We start from the raw sequence: 19,739 nt of genomic DNA on the forward strand, positions 1-19,739 counted from the left end.
CAACGTACTTGACACTTCTGTCCTTCAATAGTGACTAAAATGAGCCAAAAGTTCATATAATATTAGAGAGGATGGCTGAAGACAGACAGCACAGTCACATTAAACAACCTGCTCAGGAACTGAGGCTAAAGACGTTTGGGTAAGATGCACCAAGATGTCTGTGGTTGTTAACAACACCTCTAGACATAGCACACATGACCATAGTTTTGCTTTTCCTTCAAATGCCAGAGTGCCCATACGACATTTATAGCTTCAGCCAGAGCACCAGGGCCCCACTCTGGCATATGCTGTATGCTCAGATGGTCTCTGCTGCAGCTGGTTATAAATACTGAGTAACACAATCCTTGTACATCACTTTTACTGCAAAAGCATTGGTTAAACAGAGTTTTTCAGGTACAAGTCCACTGACAGATTGCCTTTGTCAATATCATTAATTTCATTTAGTGTAATGACATGACTTCTCCAGCTGAAAGCATCTTTTCTTCCCAGTAGAAGTTACACTGATTTGAGGAAAGAGTGCAGGTCAGCTACTCTAGGCATATATTGAGCTCCTTCTTCCCCACATCAAATGATGCCATCATGTCCCCCTCTGCTGTAATAAATATCATTAGAATAACCTAACCAACACAATCAGCTCACTTCCTCCTCTTTCACACACCAGAGCCATTTGGCCACTGATTCTCTGCAATACACACTACCAAGTGAATCAGTATGGGACATATCCTGTTTCCATCTCCCTCTTCCCCTGCCTTTTTGTTGTTTTTTTTTTTGTGTTTTTTTTTTTTTTTTTTTTTTTTTTTTTTTTTTTTTTTTTTTTTTTTTAAGAAAGGACATGCAGTTTCTTGGGAAAAGTAAATATATAAACCCATCAGTTGATAAAAAAATTATGTTCATGTCTTCTTCTTTACCCTTCATAAGATCAGAGCACAAGTATTAATGAAATTCTAGTGATAAAGCTGTGTTTGAATGCAAATAGTCTCCCAACTCAATGTCACTGAAACCTTATAAACCTTCCCCACTAGCCAACACTTACTTGTCTGGGGATGAGGATGGGACAGGACATACTGATTTCACTTAATGAGCACCATGCATCCCCTGACACTCCATTGGCTGCTACCTTGTCTTAATACCCTACCTCCTGTCTCTTAGACTGAAGGTAGAAATAAGCTAAAGTCAAATTTGAACTTTATTCTAAACTAAATTCTAAATTTAAAACAGTTGAGAATTTACCACTTTAAGGCCTAATTTATTGTAGCCTCCTACAGCTAGAAACTCATTCCAGTCTATGGAGGGAGTTTTCTCAGGAGAGGAGTGACAAAGCACAGAAATGCTGGGAGGCTTCTCTCCTCCTCCTGTGTCCAGCCCATAAGAACTGAAGTTCTCTGGGGTGAGGTGAGCCTCAGTACGCAATCTTGGATGCCCTTCATCTTCAGGAAGGGCGGTTTTATGAAGAGGAGGAAGCGGAAGAAATTCGTACTCAAGCAGCATGCACTGCTTTCTCCCTTGTTACAACGCTTTCCTGAGCCCACATTTGTTTCCTTGTTCCTCTTTACACCTGGTGTTTTTCATTCCTCTTCACATCCTCAAGAAAATACGTTCTGCAAAGCTACATAACAGTTGTGTAGTTGGGGTTTGTTAGATGATAATGTGGCGCTGGCATCCACCTTATATTTTCCCCTACTTTACAAGCTTTGCTGTTTGAAAATCACCATCTTTTCCATTCCGCTCTGTTGTGATTCATAATGATGGCTATTTCCACAACCCTTTCAAATCAAGTTATCAAAGCACTCATTTTCTTTGATGTTATGCAGTTCAAAGTGGTGTAGTGTGACAAACATATCTCTGTGGCATAGACCACTTATGCTACTTTGTTTTTTTAAGATGGAAGAAAATAGATCAAGAATGAGAGAGAAGGAAGAGGAAGAAGGACTGGCCATTGGATTAATGACCTTGGAAAACCTGCACCTGGGCATTCAGGTACATCAACTTGCCATGATGTTTACCAGAAGCAAAGCTAGTACCGATTTCTGGCTTGAAACTCTTGAGCACCTCTCCCAGCAGGACAATCAGATGTAGCTGACCACCTCCAAGATCAGTAACACAATTCAACAAATAGTTTAGGGTTTGGGAAGGGACCATGTTTGCAGAGAAAACACTTAATTGCCTACCTAACTAGAGAAAGCACCTTGCACAGAGTGGGAGGAAAAAGCAGCACAACTCTTACCAAACCTTTCTCACCTATTCCTAATGCTCACACAAAATATTATCTATCTAATATTATCTGTACAAAGGTCTGGCAAGCCAGGAGCCTAATGCAAAGAGAATACCACAGTATTTGCTAGCAATCCTAAAATCATTCCTCCCTATAGAATGTTATAGAGCAAGCTACAGAGGGAAGAAGCGTAGGTGTAAGGTATAGTGTTAGCAAAGAGAGGGAAGGAATCATCCCAAACCTTTCATCACAGAAAATACAATAAAACAACCTTGGAATCAAGGAAAGAAAATAGGGGTTAGAAAAAATAGCAGTAAGGAAGTGCTGTTGGGCACAGATGAATCTCTCTCAACAACATTTCTGCGAGCAGAGAGGGAGTATCAACATCAAGAGACTCATGTCCAAGTGCAAAGACTTCAGGAAGAAAGTAGTACAGAAGGTGAGGTTAAAAAGTTGGAACAAAAGTCTATCCTTAACTTAAGGTGGTGGTCTAGTATGGAGGAGGAATCCAAGATATCTGAACACAATTCCTCTTTGAAGTGCGGAAAACACCACTTTCAGGTTGCTGCATATTCTTGTGGTCAAGGAAGACACATACAACTATCCTTTTTATCCAGATACCTTTCTCTTTAATCTTAGAGCAAGAGAAGACTGGAGTAGCTCCACAGTGAAAGAGAAACAGAGAAAGTGAAAGACCAAATTAGAATCAAGTACACAACTATTTTCCTTATTCAATAAAGTTCCTTGCTCAGTAACAGGAAAAAGCAAGTCCCTTGTGATTGTGTGCCATAATTAAATCTGTGACAGATTAGCTTAGAAGCTAATTCATTTAGAAACAACATACAATACAAAGGAAAGAAAATGATCCACAGACTTCAAAAGGCTTTCAGCTTGATAAAGGCATAAAGCAGACTAAGCAGAAGGAGCACCGCAACAGATTTTCAGTGTTAGATCAGACATACAACACTGCCCTATCAGCTCAGCACTAACAGAAGAAATAAAGTGAGAATTACTTCACTTGCTTACCTTTATTCCTGCACATCTATTCGAATTCACTCCACCATGGGAAAACTCAAATTCACAAGGAAGATACCCTAACAATCCAACTGAGTTCTCTCTTATGCCTACCCAAGTTTGCATTACACTTTGTCCTCTTCCCACCATTACTTTCCAATGCAATTTTATTTTAAATAAAGAATTAAAAACTTATAAACCTCCAAGCAAAGTCTGACACACTACTTGCCTTGCCTACATTTTTCTGTGAGCTTCTTATGAACTTTAAAAAAAGACAACAAAGCCTTAACAGATTAAAATTTTTTTAAAAAAAATCTGTGTTGAAGCCATGTGGGTTTAACCCTATCAAGTTATAATTACCTGAGCCACATATAAAACTCATGTCAGCAATGTAGACATCCCACTTTAATTATAAACTAGATCAGCTTCTCCAGAAATAAGGAAGGGTTCACACATCCCCAGCTGACTCCAAAGGATGGCCCAACTGTTCCAAGTCAATGGAAATCTTGACTATTGGCTATCGCTCAGGACTAAGTGCTACAGTAACAGATCTTGCATCCTTCTTAGCACCACTTGAAGGTACAATGCACAGGCCTGGCTTTCCTGTCTTACACATTCCAGCTCAGCTGACTTAGCTGTACAGGCTTAGTGGCTCTGGGCTGGGGAGACTGGACCCAACCCACCCTGCTTGGAGATATCTCACAGGTACCCAGCTTCAGAGCAGCTCCCCAAGGCACATGAGATGAATTATTCCCTAGGCACCCAGTCTTTCTTCCAATCAGCAAAGGTTGGATTGGTGTAGACGTCCAATATTTAGATGGCTGGGGGTAGGTGAAGTGAATAAAACCCTTCAGTCATGCTGAACACACAGAACTGTGACTTTCTATGAGAAGATCAACTATCAAGAAAAAGAACCTCATGTTGGAAACAAGTCAGGTGATAGCACGTATGGGTGCATACACAACATTTTGCATGCCTGCATTGTACATGTTCTTTGTGGAAGACAGCAGACAGGCATGCTGCAGCTTACACAGCTAAATTCTGCCTTCCCAGTAACACTAATAGGAGTTAAGCCTCCAAATATAACACCAATAACTTAAAAGTCAAAGTGTAAGCTTGCTCTCCACATGAGAAAGTCAAGAGTAACATTTCACCACTAAATGAGAACTAAAAATCCTAGCTGTGTCAAATGGCAAACAACAAAACCATACATTTGCAAAGTAGACTTTATGTGCTTGGATTTCCCTCCACTTGAGTTTCATCAGAAGATAAGTTCTTTTACCTTTAGTGTCAAATTCTAAGAGGTGGCAAAGTCATATTCTTCCCAGAGAATATGCTCTGAGGAAATTACAAACAGCTTTGAAGACACACTTTACACATAAGCTGATCTTTGTGATCCTTTTAACGCATGGCCAGTCTGCATTCTCCTACTGCACATTTTCAAATCCTTTCCGTGTTCACAGGACAACAGTACTGAGGAGTAACACCATACACCTCAAACTAATCTGATATTCTCTTCCCCATGTCCCTATAGGATTATTCTCTGCAGTATCTGGTTCTTTGCTGAGACTCTGAAGTGCTCCCTGACAGAAGCAAATGGGATCTACTATGGAATGACTTACTGGTAGGATTCAGTAATTCACCAGCTCTTTGGTCAGGAATGGGAACTGAGCACACTCTCTGGGCCAGCTCTTGAAGCCTGCCTGCCAGCTAGCAGTAAGGAGATAATGTAAGTGTAATTAATAATGGCATTCCTATTCATACAGTCAATTACATTCCTGCTCGGTTCTACATACTGAGATGGTAGACCAGAGAACAGAGCAAAGAGCAGGCCAGCCATTTCTGTTACCAGAACAAACACTGGTGCCAGTACCCTCAGCCAGCTCATTTAGCAAAATGGGCCTCTACTCCAATCCAGTTTTCATTTCTGCTCTGCAGTTAGTTTGGAGACCACTTACCCCTGCACTGCTCGCACCTTGACTTACACAGAGGGCTACCTGGTTTGCCAAGTTTCATTTATTTGATACAGCATTAGCACACCTAGAAATAACCAGCTCTTTCTTTTTGAATACACAACTGGTTTCATATCTCCTTTTCACAGAAGGAACAGAAGGAAGTGCAGTAAGTGCGGTGACGTATTTTTACCAATGCTATTTGGCTGAATTTTCTCTTGGTTGCACAGCACTACCACAGCACTGCCTTGGGCATATGAACTATCCAGATTTACAAAGCACAGGTACATATCAGAGACTACAGATGCTGCAGAAGGCCAGACTGAGAACCTAAACCCTCCCTACCAGTTGGCCTCTGGTTTGTTCTGTAATTTCTTTTACATTGCCCCTGATTTGATTCACATGTAACAGTTTTGCAATAACACACTGCTTTGGCACGCAACAGAAGAGGGAGAGCCTTGCCAACGCACACCCAAATGCCCTAGTTTTGCAGCAGTGGACCCTAAAGCAGCCATTTTCCTTCAGTGTTTGTCCCTCAAGGCTGCACATCTGCAAGGACACTCTGATATCAAACAAATGCACAGTGCACTTCACAGGAATTTTTTCCAGAGCAGCATTAGGACAGGCTCCCTGTGATGCTGGCTTCTGTGACACCTCTGAGATTCACACATCTTGGCTACATCTTCTCCTCTGTCAAATTTTGTTAGAACAGTCAGGTAGATCCAAATTTTATGGGGCAAGGGTGAAGCTGAGCAAACAGTATTGGAACATAAGCTTTGCTTTCTTAAGAAACTAAATTAACAGCCATGGCCCAAAACAACTCAGGAACTTGGTATAAACTGCAACTGCAGGAAAAAGTGTTGTGCAGATGCCTGTGCCTTTCTGCAATGACAACGCCTTTTGTAGCAAAAGCTGGCTTGACTGATTTAAAAGATGCTAGCCCAACAAATAAAGCTCTCTCTTGCACACAATTCATGGAAAAACCTCTGGGTTCTCCAGAGAAGAACTGTGGGGGGTGTAGTGGTGGTGTATATGTGTTGGCATTTTCAGGTCGGAAAAATACTTCCTTTTGTCCAGATGTAGCTTTTTTCCATCTCAATAAAGGTGAGACTTGCACATTTAGACTCCCTGGTTTGGACACTCTTTTCTTTGAACTCTGTGCCAAAAGAACCCTCGAGACTAGTTTCATACAACAAATGGACCAAAAAGGTGACCAGACAACCAAGAGTTCTTTGGGGGCAGTGGAACTCATACCTAGCACCCACAAACTAGGAAGAAATGAGGCACAGCCAAGAACAAACAGCCTATGCTTACAATAGAGACACATTCACACCCAGCAGAACTGAGCTCACAACAGCACTATAAATTAGCACAAGAACGTACTGAAAACCTGCAGAGTTGTTGACAGGGGCAGGTTAAAGCAGTGGGGTCACCTATCCCCAGAGAGGCAGAAAAGGCTCCTTTCAAGGAGGAATATGTAGATTCATCGGCCAAGACAGTTGTATTGGCAGTTCCTCTGCAGGGCTGAGACAAAGAAGTCACTTAAACACCAGTCGATTGCAAAGTGCGCATCAGGGCACAGAATAGGCACTGAACAGAACAAACACTTATCTAAACTGCACTTCCAGGCAGCAGAAGGCCAAGTCCAAAGTGAATCCCATGCAGGTGAAAATCCCACTCTGTGAAGGCGCCAACCAAATCCCAGGAGGGTGAAGGATACAACTTCTACCAGACAAAGCTGATAGTTTTCACTGTCACTTCCTTTAGTCATGCCATCCTAGAGCTGCACTGAAGAACTCGTCTTATCAATGATGATTAAATGGCCTCTGTGATCATAACTGATCACTGATAAACAGGTTCAATCAACCCAAGCATGTGGTATCTTCCAATCTTTTTCCAAAATGAGCTGTCATATGGCAAAGCACTGTGGCCCAGCAACCTCGTGTTTTGAAGCGTGTGGGTCCACTGCAAATAAAGTGCTCCCTGCTACACAAATTCCTTTTTTTTCACCCTTCTTTGCAAACACTCCCCCCACTCCTCCCAACAAGTCAGTGACCTTGTTTAAACATGGTGCATTTTCCAAATACTAACTTAGACGGTGTTTTTTTCTGCTCAGCTGGTTTAGAAATCCCACTGCTAGCAGTGGAAGTCTTAAGTGAATAGAAATAGGGCCTGAAAGTCGCATATGAGACTAGAAGACAAAAGCCCAAAGTGAAGATACCTAAACAATAAAACCTTTACAGTGCAAAACATTCCTAGGGGATTTTACAGTCTCAAATACAGGGAAGGTAAAAAGCCGCTGAAGCCTTGGAAGAAAGAGATCAACTGAAATGAAACCAAGCACAAAACAAATACAGCACTCAGAAAAAGCACAATCCTAAAAGCCCTGGACAGGTGAGAATAATGGTTATTTCAGAACTGAAATGTGACAAGAGTGCTGAAAACCTTCCAAAAGACCTTATGGTATTTTATTATTGTGCTGCATTTTCTAGGTTTATCTTCTAGCATCTTTATTTCAGTGACATGCTACAAATAAGTGTTGGGTGTAATGACAGTTCACTAAGTATTTGCTAAATTCACGGATGCTTTTCAACTATCTGTATTTGAGAAGTTTCAGTTGTAAGGCTTTTTGATGATGCCTTGGAAAATTGAACAAAGTTGACATCACACGTGACTATTTGATTTTGGTTTTAAATCACACTTGCTGGCTTGCAAGCTATTAGGAAACACTTTCTTTTCATTAAGGCGGGGGAAAAAGGAATTTTATTTTTACTGCAGTAGGGACTGACTCCAGACCACGGGGCTGAGATAGAGCAGAGGTTGCATGACCCGTGCATACTGCACAGGGCTATCCCCAGGCTACACACATGATCACAGCACTAGGTGCAGAGTGATTCCTTGAAAGACAACAGCTCTCCACCTGCTGCTTCATTTGGCAGGGCTGCAAGCTCAGGAAATAGCACATTTACTAACCTTGCCTTCTCTGCACCTAGTGTTCAGCTCAGCCGGCCAAGTCATTCAAGCCCTAATAGCAGTATTTATCGTTTTGGCAAGAGAGGAGACATGGAGAAAGCAGGGAGGAAAAGACAGAAGGCACCCAGAAGAGGAGCGAGGAAAGCCACACAGACAAATGAAAGGGTGCAGAGCACATTTTCCAGAAGGCAGGAGTTCCCACATCCATTAGGACTCGCTGTCTAAGTAACAAGAGTTCCTGGCAGACACAACTGACTTCTCTGGAAAAAAAAAGTATGTTTTAATAAAGGAAAGGGGGAAAGAAAACAAAAGGTGAAACAGAAGAGAGCTATCAAAAGAACAGGAGCTATGCAAAAACAGGAGGTGAGGACAAAGGCCATTTGTCTTCCCCATCTATGGAAAAGTGATGCCACATGACAAAGAAATAACGACAGTGAAGGGCACCTGGGGATATTTGCTCCTTACAGACCTCGAAGAGAACTCCTCCAGGAGAAATGCCTACCTTTCCCTACAAGTTTTTGTCTGAGCCAAAAATATAAATAATGCTCACAAATCTAAAAGGATTTATAAAGTCCCTGCCTCTCCACTGCTAATCAGTGGCCTGTTCATTCAGTTTTTTTCAAATTACAACAAATAATGCCCTGCCCTCTGCAGTAAAACATAATTAGAAATGTGGAGAAAAGCTTTTGTATCTGCTGGTCAAGCAAAAGACAACTTTTTTCAAACTGCCCTTCTGACTCCAGGGTATCAACAGTTATCCTCCCTGCCCCATGACTACATCTGACACCACTGCCCTGGCTCATATGGCGAGTTGAAACGTGCTAGTCAGACTCCAATATAAACCTGTCAATAGCGAGGCACAGACATTCACATCCTTCCCTACCTGCTTGTGAATATCAGCTGTTTGTCTGGGACCAATTCCTTGAAAAGCTTTTACTGATGGAGAAAAGGAAAGGGGTATGCAGAAAGCATGTCAAACAGGAAAAAAAAAAAAAAAAACAAACCCAAAAACCCAAAAAAACACCACAAACAGGGAGGGGAACCCCACAAAGACTGCAAAGAGAAAAAAAAATTTTAAAAGCCTGTCCCCATCAGGTCCTCCCAGCAACCTTCTTTATCAGAGGTTCATTGTCAATCAATTAGCCAAGGCAGCAGGGGTCTGTAGGGAGGGGGGGAGCCCGAGAGACAATGGTCTGCCCTGTTGTATTACTATTTAATCGCTTTTCCTAAATAAATAAAGCAGCCCTGAGGTGCTGTCATGTCAAGGGAATTTATAACAAAAAACCCATCATTTTTCATTGGTCATTACTTTTCCTCCCCTCCCACCCCTGCAGGACTAGAGAGGGTTATTACTGTAGCCGTAAGTTCCATCTTTGTGTTGCTTGCCTTTGATTCCCACTCGGACCTTGCCGCTTTCTGGCACTAATTTGTCAGGCTGAACAAAGGAGGGATTTGTACCTCCTGTAAGGTCTCAATTAGGAAAGGCTTCTGCTGTATTATGTGCCATTGGGACAGGACACAAAGACGGTAATTACAGGAATTTGCACTAAATGGCTGAAGAATTCACAGCAAAACTTTTCTTCCTCCCCCCTCCTCCTCATCTTTCTCCAAGCTCACCCCTCCCGGCAGCCCTGTGGAAAGCCGCTCTCAATGCCTGCAAGCCGTAATTACCAAGAGCAGGCCCCTGGGGTTAAACAGCAGCCCCGGCCCGAACGGCACAACTGCCCGCAGGGAGCGAGGAACGGGGAGAGAGGCTCAGCTCGCCCGTGTGCCTCCTCAGCACAAACTTCTCCGAGCCAAACTAGTGCCCCCAGTTTCTCCCAGTTCTAACTAAAATTATTTATTCCTTTGCACCATGGTAACAGCTCCAAGTTCCAGCCGGATCTAAGGGTCTCAGGAATGCGAAGGACTCGCTCCTACAGAAAGTGCTGTGAAGCCCCATCCTCGGGGACAGAGAATCGCAGTGACCAGCTTCCCACAGACCCTCCACAATTCAAGAGGAGTTTCTCTGCACAAGAACATTTGTTCAGTTTGGCAGACTAAAGGGAGACCACAGGAGTATTGGGGAATGCCTCAGGTGTATCAGGAAAAGACATAATGCAAGCCTGGTCACAGCACCTTATTTTTGCAGGGAATACATGAGTGAGTGGAGATTAATCATCCCATGTTTGGGAGAGGGAATCCACCCACTCCCAGAGAAAAGTCTGCTCCTGTACTACATAAAGCAAGACTAAAACCTGCTTCACATTGGAGACATGTATTTTGTTGCCATCCCAGGGCCTGATCCTACTTTAGAAGAGATCATTGGAAATATTCACTTGAAACTCTCCTGAACCTCAGTTAGAGGATGAAGAAAAACGTAAAACAAATTACATCAAGTCATAAAAATGTTGCCAAGAACAGAGCTGAATTCAGGCAGAAGCCCAAATACTGTGACCAAATCATTAACTGCAATGATGCCAACCTTCACGATGCACCAGCTGCCAGGTGGGTGCCATGCACCGTGGAGAGACAAGCAGGAACATGACCTGCAGGTGACTAGCAGAGAAGGACAAACCCAGCTGCACCCACAGTCAATTCTGAGGGCAGTCCAGGACTTCCAGGGCTCAGGTCTCCCCTGGAAGGGATTCAGGCCAGCCAGCAGGTCCTGGGCCCTCACAGATACTCCCCAGAGTTGTGTGGTTCCAGAGCAACATGAGAACCACATCCCAAAGCAGCATGGGGAGGATCCAGGACCATCACAGCTCCCACAATACAAGAGAAAAAGTCTCCAAAAGAGCTGCTTCTGCTTGAGCTGACAATTTCTAAGTAAGCGTAACTAAAGCAAGTCAGAGACTATATTTTAGGCATAAGGTGCCCATATTAGCTCCATACAGATGCCCTTGCTAAAGTAAAATTACAATGAACTGCATTCACACAGGTCCTCTCCATTTTCACTTCATTCCCAAACTGGATAAAAACATGATCTTGCCTACAGGACTAGAGTCAGACAACAAATGAATTTAAACCCCTTTAATTCTGGACCACCTTTACAGTGTCCTGAATCAAGAAAACAGCTCAGCCATCCTGTAGGGCAGCCCTGGCCCATGCAGTGCTGTATGTGCAGGATCTAATGTTTCAGCACTGTTCATCAAAAGCAGATGAACCTCTGAATATCCCATAGGTTTTTCTCCACATTTGACAGAGAGAAAGGCTAACTACAGCCACAGTGAGAGGCAGGGAGTAGCTGTGCTGCTAAAGCACACACATGCTCTTCCAAGTGATTTCCTTTTCCTGCAGAGGGGGTGTAGGGGCAGATGCTGCAACCTGGCTGCTCACCTGCACACTTGAAGCTCTGAACTGTGAGCCCTCTCTCCAGGGACAGTGTGGTCAGGATGCTCAGGAAGCTGGTGGTCACAGACTGGCGCTTGGCCTTTCTGAGATCATTTCCAAAGGGCCGGTCTGCAGGTTTGTTCCTAAGCGTGACCTGTGGGTTTTGAGTTAAACTACGAGTAGCATTGGCTGCTGCTTTCAGTGCCTCCATCCACTCCTGGGCCCTCTGACGGGTCTCTGCGCGCAGCCGCAGCACATCTTGGGGAAAAATGACCTGAAAGCAAGAGTCACAGCCATCCTGTGTATCTGTCTGGACCGACAGGCACACATCCACATTGTAGCTCAGCAGGGGATCTTCATCAAGCCTACCGGGTTGGAATGCCATGAGATAAGACCTGTTCAAGACAAAAGTAAATGCCTTCCAGTTATTCTGGACAGTTAACCTGTAAAGAGTCCCTGATTTCAGAATATTTTGGTACTCTTTAGTGTTTTCAGTCAAATTCATGGACAGGAAGACCTCCATAGGCTTCTCTAATAATCCATTAGTTTGAGAAAGGTCACTGTTATTTTCAGGCTTTGGCACATTCTCCAGCTTCTCCTGCTGTCTTGTAAAAGCAGGCACAGAAGCACGCACCGCTTCCCAAAGCTTCTGTCCCCAATCCAAAGTCTCCCATGAGGACTCTGCCTTCAGCTGTAGCTGTGAGCTGTCTGACAGGACAGTGTCCACCACCTTGGTTTCAATGCCACCAGTAACAGTGACCCTCTGAAAACGCATGAGTGGATACACGGTGGGAAGAGTCTGGTTGCCACTGCTGTCCAAGCAATACAGGTACAGTTTGTACTGGGAGAGCTCAGCATAGCAGGTTTGCCAGTAGCTGTCATTGTCTCTTCTAACTTCCAAGTATCCCTTCTTCAGAAGATTTGGGAACACTGTCTTGTGTTCTGGAAGAAAAAAATTAGAATATTACAATTACGATTTTTTTAATTGTCTCAAATTATTACATCATTCTGGCTTCCACATCTCTCCTACCCATACATGGCATATCTGAGGATAGGATCACAGAGAGAATCTTCATTTAATAGGTTATAATTATCAAACACGAGCACTAACTCTACATTTGAGCCACCGAGAATACAGCGCTTTTTTACCCAGAGGTACCAAAACACCTTACAAAAAGGGAACAAAGAAACAGAGGGAGAGAGAAACAAAGCAATTTTCCTAAGATATCCAGGATGACAATGGCAACAAAACACTAGAGGTCTCCCAGAATCTAGTCCAGAAGTGGACAATACTATCAGGTAATCTATTGCCAGCTCAAATAGATTTTGACAGTGAAACACATACAAATTAAAACACCTTACCCTCTCTTTCCTGCTCCTTCCCAGGCTCAACTTCACATTTTCACACACACCACCTCTGCCTCCCCCATCTTAAGCAGCTCAGAGGGAAAGGGAATAGTGGTATCGGATCAGCTCCTGTCTGCTGCTCCTTCCTTCTCACACCTTCCCCCTACTCCAGTATGGTTCTCTTCAGGGGCTGCAGTCCTTCAGGTTAAATGTACCCCTGCATGAGCTCTCCATGGCCACAGCTCCTTCAGGAAACCTCCATGTTCTCCAGCATGGGGTCCCACACGGGCCTGCAGGGAGATCCTACTCCACCACGTTCTCCCCAGGTGCTGGAGCACATTCTCATCCTCTGACCCTCAGCTGCTCTTGACAGCTGCCAGTGCTGCGCCCTTCCTGAGATATGCTCTGCCAAAGAGGCCTCACCTGTGGCTGATGGGCACAGCTGTGTCCTGTGGAGGGGCTGCTGGAATGGGCTGGAAGAGCCCTGCTGCCAGCACTGGGTACAGCACCCGGCACCTGGACTCACCTGCCAAACGCACAACCATGCCAACACAGCAGTCTCTTACCACATTTCAGCACGACCTGGGACCAGAACATTTTGTGCCGCTGTTTACTCCAGGGTTTTGCTGATTTATCACAATCAGGCTCAGGAGTAGCAGACACAACCAAAAATGAAAAGTAAGAGGTTGCCCAGAGGGATTCAAACACACACACCTGAGCGTCTCAGCACTTCAGGTGCTTTGGAGCAGACCATTTCACAAACCCCCGCCCAAGGTAAAGTCAAGGGAAATTTTCTTCATCCACAGAAAGCCAGCCACACACAAGTCACTCCAAGCACTAAAATGATGCCTTTTAAAATTTAAAAGGAATTATCTAAAGCATGTCCAAGTTTTAAAAAAACATTTTCCTACAAAATTTGTTCCAATCTGATTTACATCACTTCAGCCACCACAGGCAAGATTCATATTTTCACCCTGGGCTAGGCATGTGGCCCTAGGCAATTTTTGTTGGTCCCTGTACAAATTCAAAGGCATTCATTGTTACACTGGATACCAGCTGTAATTCTTGGCACCCTCTTGGCACCCAGGCCTGAGAAACAAACTCTTATACCCATTTGAGTTCTACTTCACCCTTCCAGCAAGGGTACCTGTGCTGGATCTTGACTTACAAACAGTGACAAGCAAAGGTTTCTGCCTCCGACTGTCTGTCTCCCTTGGAGTCTGCAATTCCTGGCACAAGAGCAAGGTAGCCACCCGGAAATAGCTCCTCATCCACTGCCCAGCATAATTAGGTCACAGCAAAATCAGCATCAATTGACCTTAACACAAGCATTACAGACCACAGCAATACAAGAGCTCTCTACTCCAGATTCCTACCCTGGGGCTGACAGCCTTTGAAACGGGGATAGCTGGAGGCATAAAACATTTTCAGCATCTCAGCTTAACCAGTTACACATGTTAACAGGCCACACAAGCTTCAGACATCATCTCTGAGTATACTGAGGATGGCTGCAACACAGAGCTAAGAGAACAGAAACATCCAGACTGGGGGTGAAGCTGGGAAACAAAACCACACCTGTATAGAAACGACATCCCCATCTGTACTGGGCTTCCCTGCTAGCAAGGTCAAGCCTGTTGGCCCAACAGCTCTCACCACAGCTGGCTGAGGGGTGAGTCTGTCTGTCCTCCCGGAGCACAAGGAAAGTCGGGGACTTTTGAGTATTGGAGGAATTTAGTTACTATCCAGGGGCTTCTGATACCAACTGGGGCAACCTTGGGCTGTAACCTTCATTCTAAGAAGATGCTCCTGCCTTTGGCTGGAAGTATTCCTGCAGCTAATTCTCAGTTTCTTCTGTGGGCAGGAGAAAGAAGCAGAATAGTAGCAATGTAAAAGCTTTTGCCAGCTCTTCAGCGAAGACCACCTTTAAGGATTTATAAGGATTAAGTTGACAAGCTTCAGTTAAACGTAATGAACACTGAAAATTAATTGGTTGATATACTTAATGTTGGTCTGGAGATCTCATGGGGGTTAAAAATGGGGGAAGGATGCTACCTTGCATCTCCCCCTAACAAAAAAGAGGCATTTAGGTTTCGCCTTGACAAGTCAACTTCCCCATTCACCCACATACTCAGAATGGAGCCTGCTTTTAACACCAGTGCTCAAAGCACTCCATCTACAGAGATTTCCTGCAGATATGGCTAAAACCATAACAACAATTTTAAAAACTGCTATTCTGGCACTAGGTCTAAAAAGGTCAGTATAACTATACCTTGCATATCAATAAACTACTCAAGAGTATTTCAGCTAAATATGAAAACTGAAAGCCTAATCTATAACCCAAAATGGTAGAGGAAAAAGCACACTTTGATAGCCCAAACAGATAGATGTGCACACACATGGACATACTATAGAGAGCCAATTTTGTTCACTGTACATCTCTGGCCCTGACATTCATTAGTATTTCTGCACTAACTCAAAAGCCATTAATTTCTCTGAAACCCACACTAATCCCTTTGTAGTGCAGATAATGGACAGCCATTCTAGAGTCATCTTCCCTTTCTATTAATCCAATCAGGGAGGCAGCGCTTCTGCAGCTCCAACTGCAATCTCTCTCACTTCCATCAAGTACAGATGACCGTTCAAGCTTCTCCATAATAAGACAACTCATAACCTTCCCCCAGCCACCCCTCCTTCATCTGCACACAGGTTTGCTTGTTTTTTGTTGAGTTAGAGAAAGGCTGTCTCTCCCTGTCTCTCACAGCAGCAGCCCCCTCTCCCTCCTTCACCCCACTGCTTCCCTCCAAGCTCTGTGAAATTGCCTCCAATGGCTCTCGCTCAAACTGGGACAGGACCAGCAGCCACCCTGATTAACATTCAAATGCCTGGTATTGTTTAGGTCAGGGCAATAGATGCTGGCACAGACAGGTTGAATCCATATGCTGCACATACACACACATCTTACAGCTCTGCTCCTTTATCTCCTCCACATGCACTCCGCCAGATAATACCTTTTTATTCAGAGAGCAAATTGTACCATCTCTTTATCCACCTTCCAAACAGAAACTGCATCTCTTTTCCTCCTTATGGAGACAGGCAGAGTAAACTGAAGAAGAAGAGTAAAAAAAAAGAGGAAATAATCTCAGTAAATGGCCCACATCTGAGCCATTTGGAGTTATAATTTCAAGGAAAGAAGTGGAAGAAGGCAGGGGAAAACAAAGAGAGTCAGCAGCTGGGGACAGTGTAATAACTTGCTCAGCATCTCTCCTCTCCCTTGGGAAGTGCCCACTTGTCCCAGCTGGAACCCTGCACACAGCACTGAAACCAGGACAGCCTAGAACCCACCTACCACTCACCACACTTGGGGCAGCTGATGCCACCAGCACCCCTGGAGAGGGAGAGCAAATGTTGTATCAGCATGTGCAGATGATACACACTCCAGAACAACTGACTGTACTTGCATCTCGGTTGGCACGGCAGGAAAGCTTTCTCTGTTTTCCAGCACTGAAGCATTTCCAACAACAGTCATTCCAAGTAACTTGGAAAAGGGCAGTAGCAGAGATGCCTAGTTTGTGAGGAGTTTGCATCTTGAGGGGGCATGCCTCTCTGAATTCCCTAATACTTAGTAAGTGACGAGCATAAGTTACAGAGTTTTTGTCAGTAGTTTTCCTCTCGGATTTTTACAAAACTGAGCATTTTTACAATACGTGTTTGGGACTTAAAACGCTCTCAAATTGGGTTGGGCTAGTCCCTTTCTTGGCAGGATATGCTAGATCAGGGACAAACTGCGCCTCAGGTCCACAATGTCCACTTATTTTCCGACTTAAAAAAAGTCCTTTCTTCCCACCTGGGTCTGCAGATATGTATCTTTCAGTTTGTCAGTGTGCAGCTGCTCAACAACAGTGACAGCTCTAGAGTGGCCCAAGCTCACAAGCACAGCAGGCAAATAAAACAGCTACCTGGAAAAAGTACTGTAGCACCCACACTGTCAGGAGTGGTGGTGTGTGAATGGTAACATCCACAAGCATCAAGCTGTGTTTAAAACACTGTGTTTTAAAAATCCAAGCCAAGCTTCACTGTATATTACAGAAGCAGCATTCTCTCTGTTTGTCAGGCCACATGCCCAGAAATACAACAGCCTGCCCTGAATTTGCTTACAACTTCTGTCTTTGATAGCCCTGCTTCCTGCTTATGCCCCATAGCACAAACTGGGTTTATTTCTAGCACATGAGCTCTTTTACCAGCAGGCCTAAAATACTGCCCCAAAAGGCACAGCTTCTTTTCAGGTCCTTTTCTTTCTCAGCACATGGAAAGGATTCAGTGTCATTTTATTTGTATTACGGTAGAATTGGCCAGGTTAACAGTTGGAGTAGATAATCTTAAAGGTTTTTTCCAACCTAAATGATTCTATGATTCTATAAAAGAGCAAGCAGCAAGAACAGATAAGCCCACAGTAATGGGTATACTATGATGGTAAGGAAAAGAAAAAAAGTGAAGAGTTCATCTATGCAGTAGCTGGGACAGCTTTGGAGGACTGGGAGACCTCTGCAGGCTCCAGAGGGAAGTCCTTTACAGCAGAGGACTGACAGGAGTTGCTGAAGGTCCTCTCAGTATCCCACAGCATTCATTTAATTTGGATTAAAACCCTGAAAAGGGATGTCTTCTAAGGATGCAACCACTATGACCCCTTCAACAACTGCAGCAGGTTTTATCCAACCTCCAAATACATTCTTCAGTCTTTTCTGGAGAATAATTAGTAGCCACAGATACACGTCTGCAAAACCTACTCTCTTGTTTTTGTTCTCTTTTCAGCTCAGCTCACAGTAGCAGCAAATTCTTTGTGAGGCTCTCTCATAAACACAGAGGGAGGAAATAGCATGGCTACCTTGTAAAACCTGCACAGCAGCTGAACAGAACATGTAAAGGAAACGGGTTAAAAAAGCATATTTTCAGAGCACAGAAGCTATCCCTCCTCAAAGAAGGTAGCCCTGCCTTCCAACATCCCATACAGAAAGGCTCTTGGAGGGCACATAGCAAGCACTGAAAACCTCGCGAAGTGGGTCCATGAGAATTTCATATCCCAGAATCACAGATTAGGCTTAAAACACTATCAGGGACACGTACAGATCTTCAATGGCTACATTTTAATGGAGTTCCTGTGGGCATATGAAGTTGTTACACATCAAGTCAAACCCAGGAGATGCTAAAACAAAGAGCTCCGGCTCCAGACTTGTGAGAGCATTTCTGTTCTACATCCTTTCCACAGAAAGATATAGAACAGAGACCCCACTCTACAAGAAGCAATATATCTCCCTAAACAAAAATAACAGCAGGTATACTTCAAGGACTATATGTCAACCAAGTACACCCTTCTTTGGGATACAGCAACTATGTCACAATATAACACAATAACCTACATGTTTGTAGGTTAATATTGACAAACTGAGTGCTTTAGTTTCTGTTAATTGTTTATGGACTGAAGAGCCAGCATTATTTAAAGAAAGAGAGCAGAGATCTCGGGCCTTACAGTAAAGCTCTGCACACTCTCTTTTTAATGGCCACTCTCACTTTATGAACACCGCTTTAGTGTGGATTTGCCATTCTCCCAATAGCTTTAGCAATCAAAGCTTTTTTTGAGTTTGGGAGAATCATTCAAAGAAATTATCAGAAATACACAGCAAATAAATTATTTTCTTCCTGAGTCAAACTGAATAAGATAGAAGCAAAAAGTAAAACAAGTTTAGTTTTTTAAACCATAAAAAGAATAGAAATCAAGGTAAGTTTAAAAAATTACCCTTAGGCAGGCAAACACAGAGAGCCACACCAAAGACAAAAGAATCATACTGATTTATCTTCTTTTAAGAGTTACCTCACAGTTGGGTTTTGAGTGGGTTTTCTGTGCTTAACATCCAGCTCCTCCTTCAAGACAAGTATTAAAACCAAATAGGAAACTCCTCATATAAACATAAACAAAGCACCTGCACAAACCTGTGTTTCCTTGGATATCCTCTCCCTTAGTTAATGCCAGGTAGGAAAGCAGAGCACAGTTACTGTCCTGACCAGGGGCAGGTGGCTGCTGCAGGGAGGTGCCTGTGAAGACCACTCTCCAGTTTACATGGCTGATATCAGAGCGTGACCTGTTGTGACCTGGTTTGAACATGGAGGCTTCCTCATTCTGCACCAGGATGTCATTCACTGAGCGAGGCCTATCTCTCCGCCGCTGGCAGATCCTGAAGATATTAAAAGCCGTGGTCTCCCCTTCCCCTGCCCAAGCAAGGCTGTCAGCAGCCGTTCCCCTCTGCACCATGAGTTGGTCTTTGGCAGGGAATGCCGTCTGAGCTTTGGTTTCCAAGAGGCCATTTTTGCAGTGATCCCAGATGAGGCTATTTTTGGCTAAGGAGGCGACGTTCCTCAGGTTCCTGCTCTCTGCTATCTGATCAAATACCTCATGGCCAACGAGTTCAGGGACCTCCTGCACACCATACACCTCAGAGGGCTGCACAATCTTTTCAAGCTTAGCATCAAAACTATTGAAAAAGTCCTCAGTCACTTCCAAGGCAGGGCTAATGTCATCCACTTCGAGAGCCTCCATATCCTGCGCTGCTGTGGGCTCAAGGCGTTGCGATGCGTTAAGATACCACATCAATATGGAGCTAAAGACCTGCTTCACATCTGTCCCTGGCACACCATTAACTTAGATGTGGTGGGCAAACACAGTCACCAGCCCCAACCCATAGTGGCAGGAAGTAACCAACTCAGTTTGTCTTCAGAGGGAAGATCTAACAGCCACTGACCAAGTGGGCTATGGTCCCTGTATGAAACAAGCTCATAGTGATGAAGAGTACCTGTAAAGAAAAGCAAAACATCACGTCAGTAAGAGTCTATTCCCAGGTAAATATGTTTAATCATATCACTACTTTCACAGTCATAAT

The 19,739-nt window shown here is 43.9% G+C and overlaps 1 protein-coding gene across 5 annotated transcripts in view; it reads right to left on the reverse strand.

The window, feature by feature from the left end:
* Positions 1 to 19,739, reverse strand: part of PLEKHM3 (pleckstrin homology domain containing M3) — an 80,978-nt gene that overhangs the window by 51,879 nt on the left and 9,360 nt on the right. For all 5 annotated transcript variants that reach the window (XM_040069832.2, XM_040069831.2, XM_040069828.2 and 2 more), the window contains 2 exons: positions 18,796 to 19,652; positions 11,470 to 12,405 (listed from right to left, as the gene is read on the reverse strand). In XM_040069832.2, coding sequence (XP_039925766.1) covers positions 11,470 to 12,405; positions 18,796 to 19,450 — 1,591 coding nt within the window. In that variant the 5' untranslated portion in view covers positions 19,451 to 19,652. The remainder of the gene's footprint in view (positions 1 to 11,469; positions 12,406 to 18,795; positions 19,653 to 19,739) is intronic.

The sequence above is a fragment of the Hirundo rustica genome, chromosome 7 (genome assembly GCF_015227805.2).
Source record: "Hirundo rustica isolate bHirRus1 chromosome 7, bHirRus1.pri.v3, whole genome shotgun sequence".
In the NCBI taxonomy this organism is placed as follows: domain Eukaryota; kingdom Metazoa; phylum Chordata; class Aves; order Passeriformes; family Hirundinidae; genus Hirundo; species Hirundo rustica.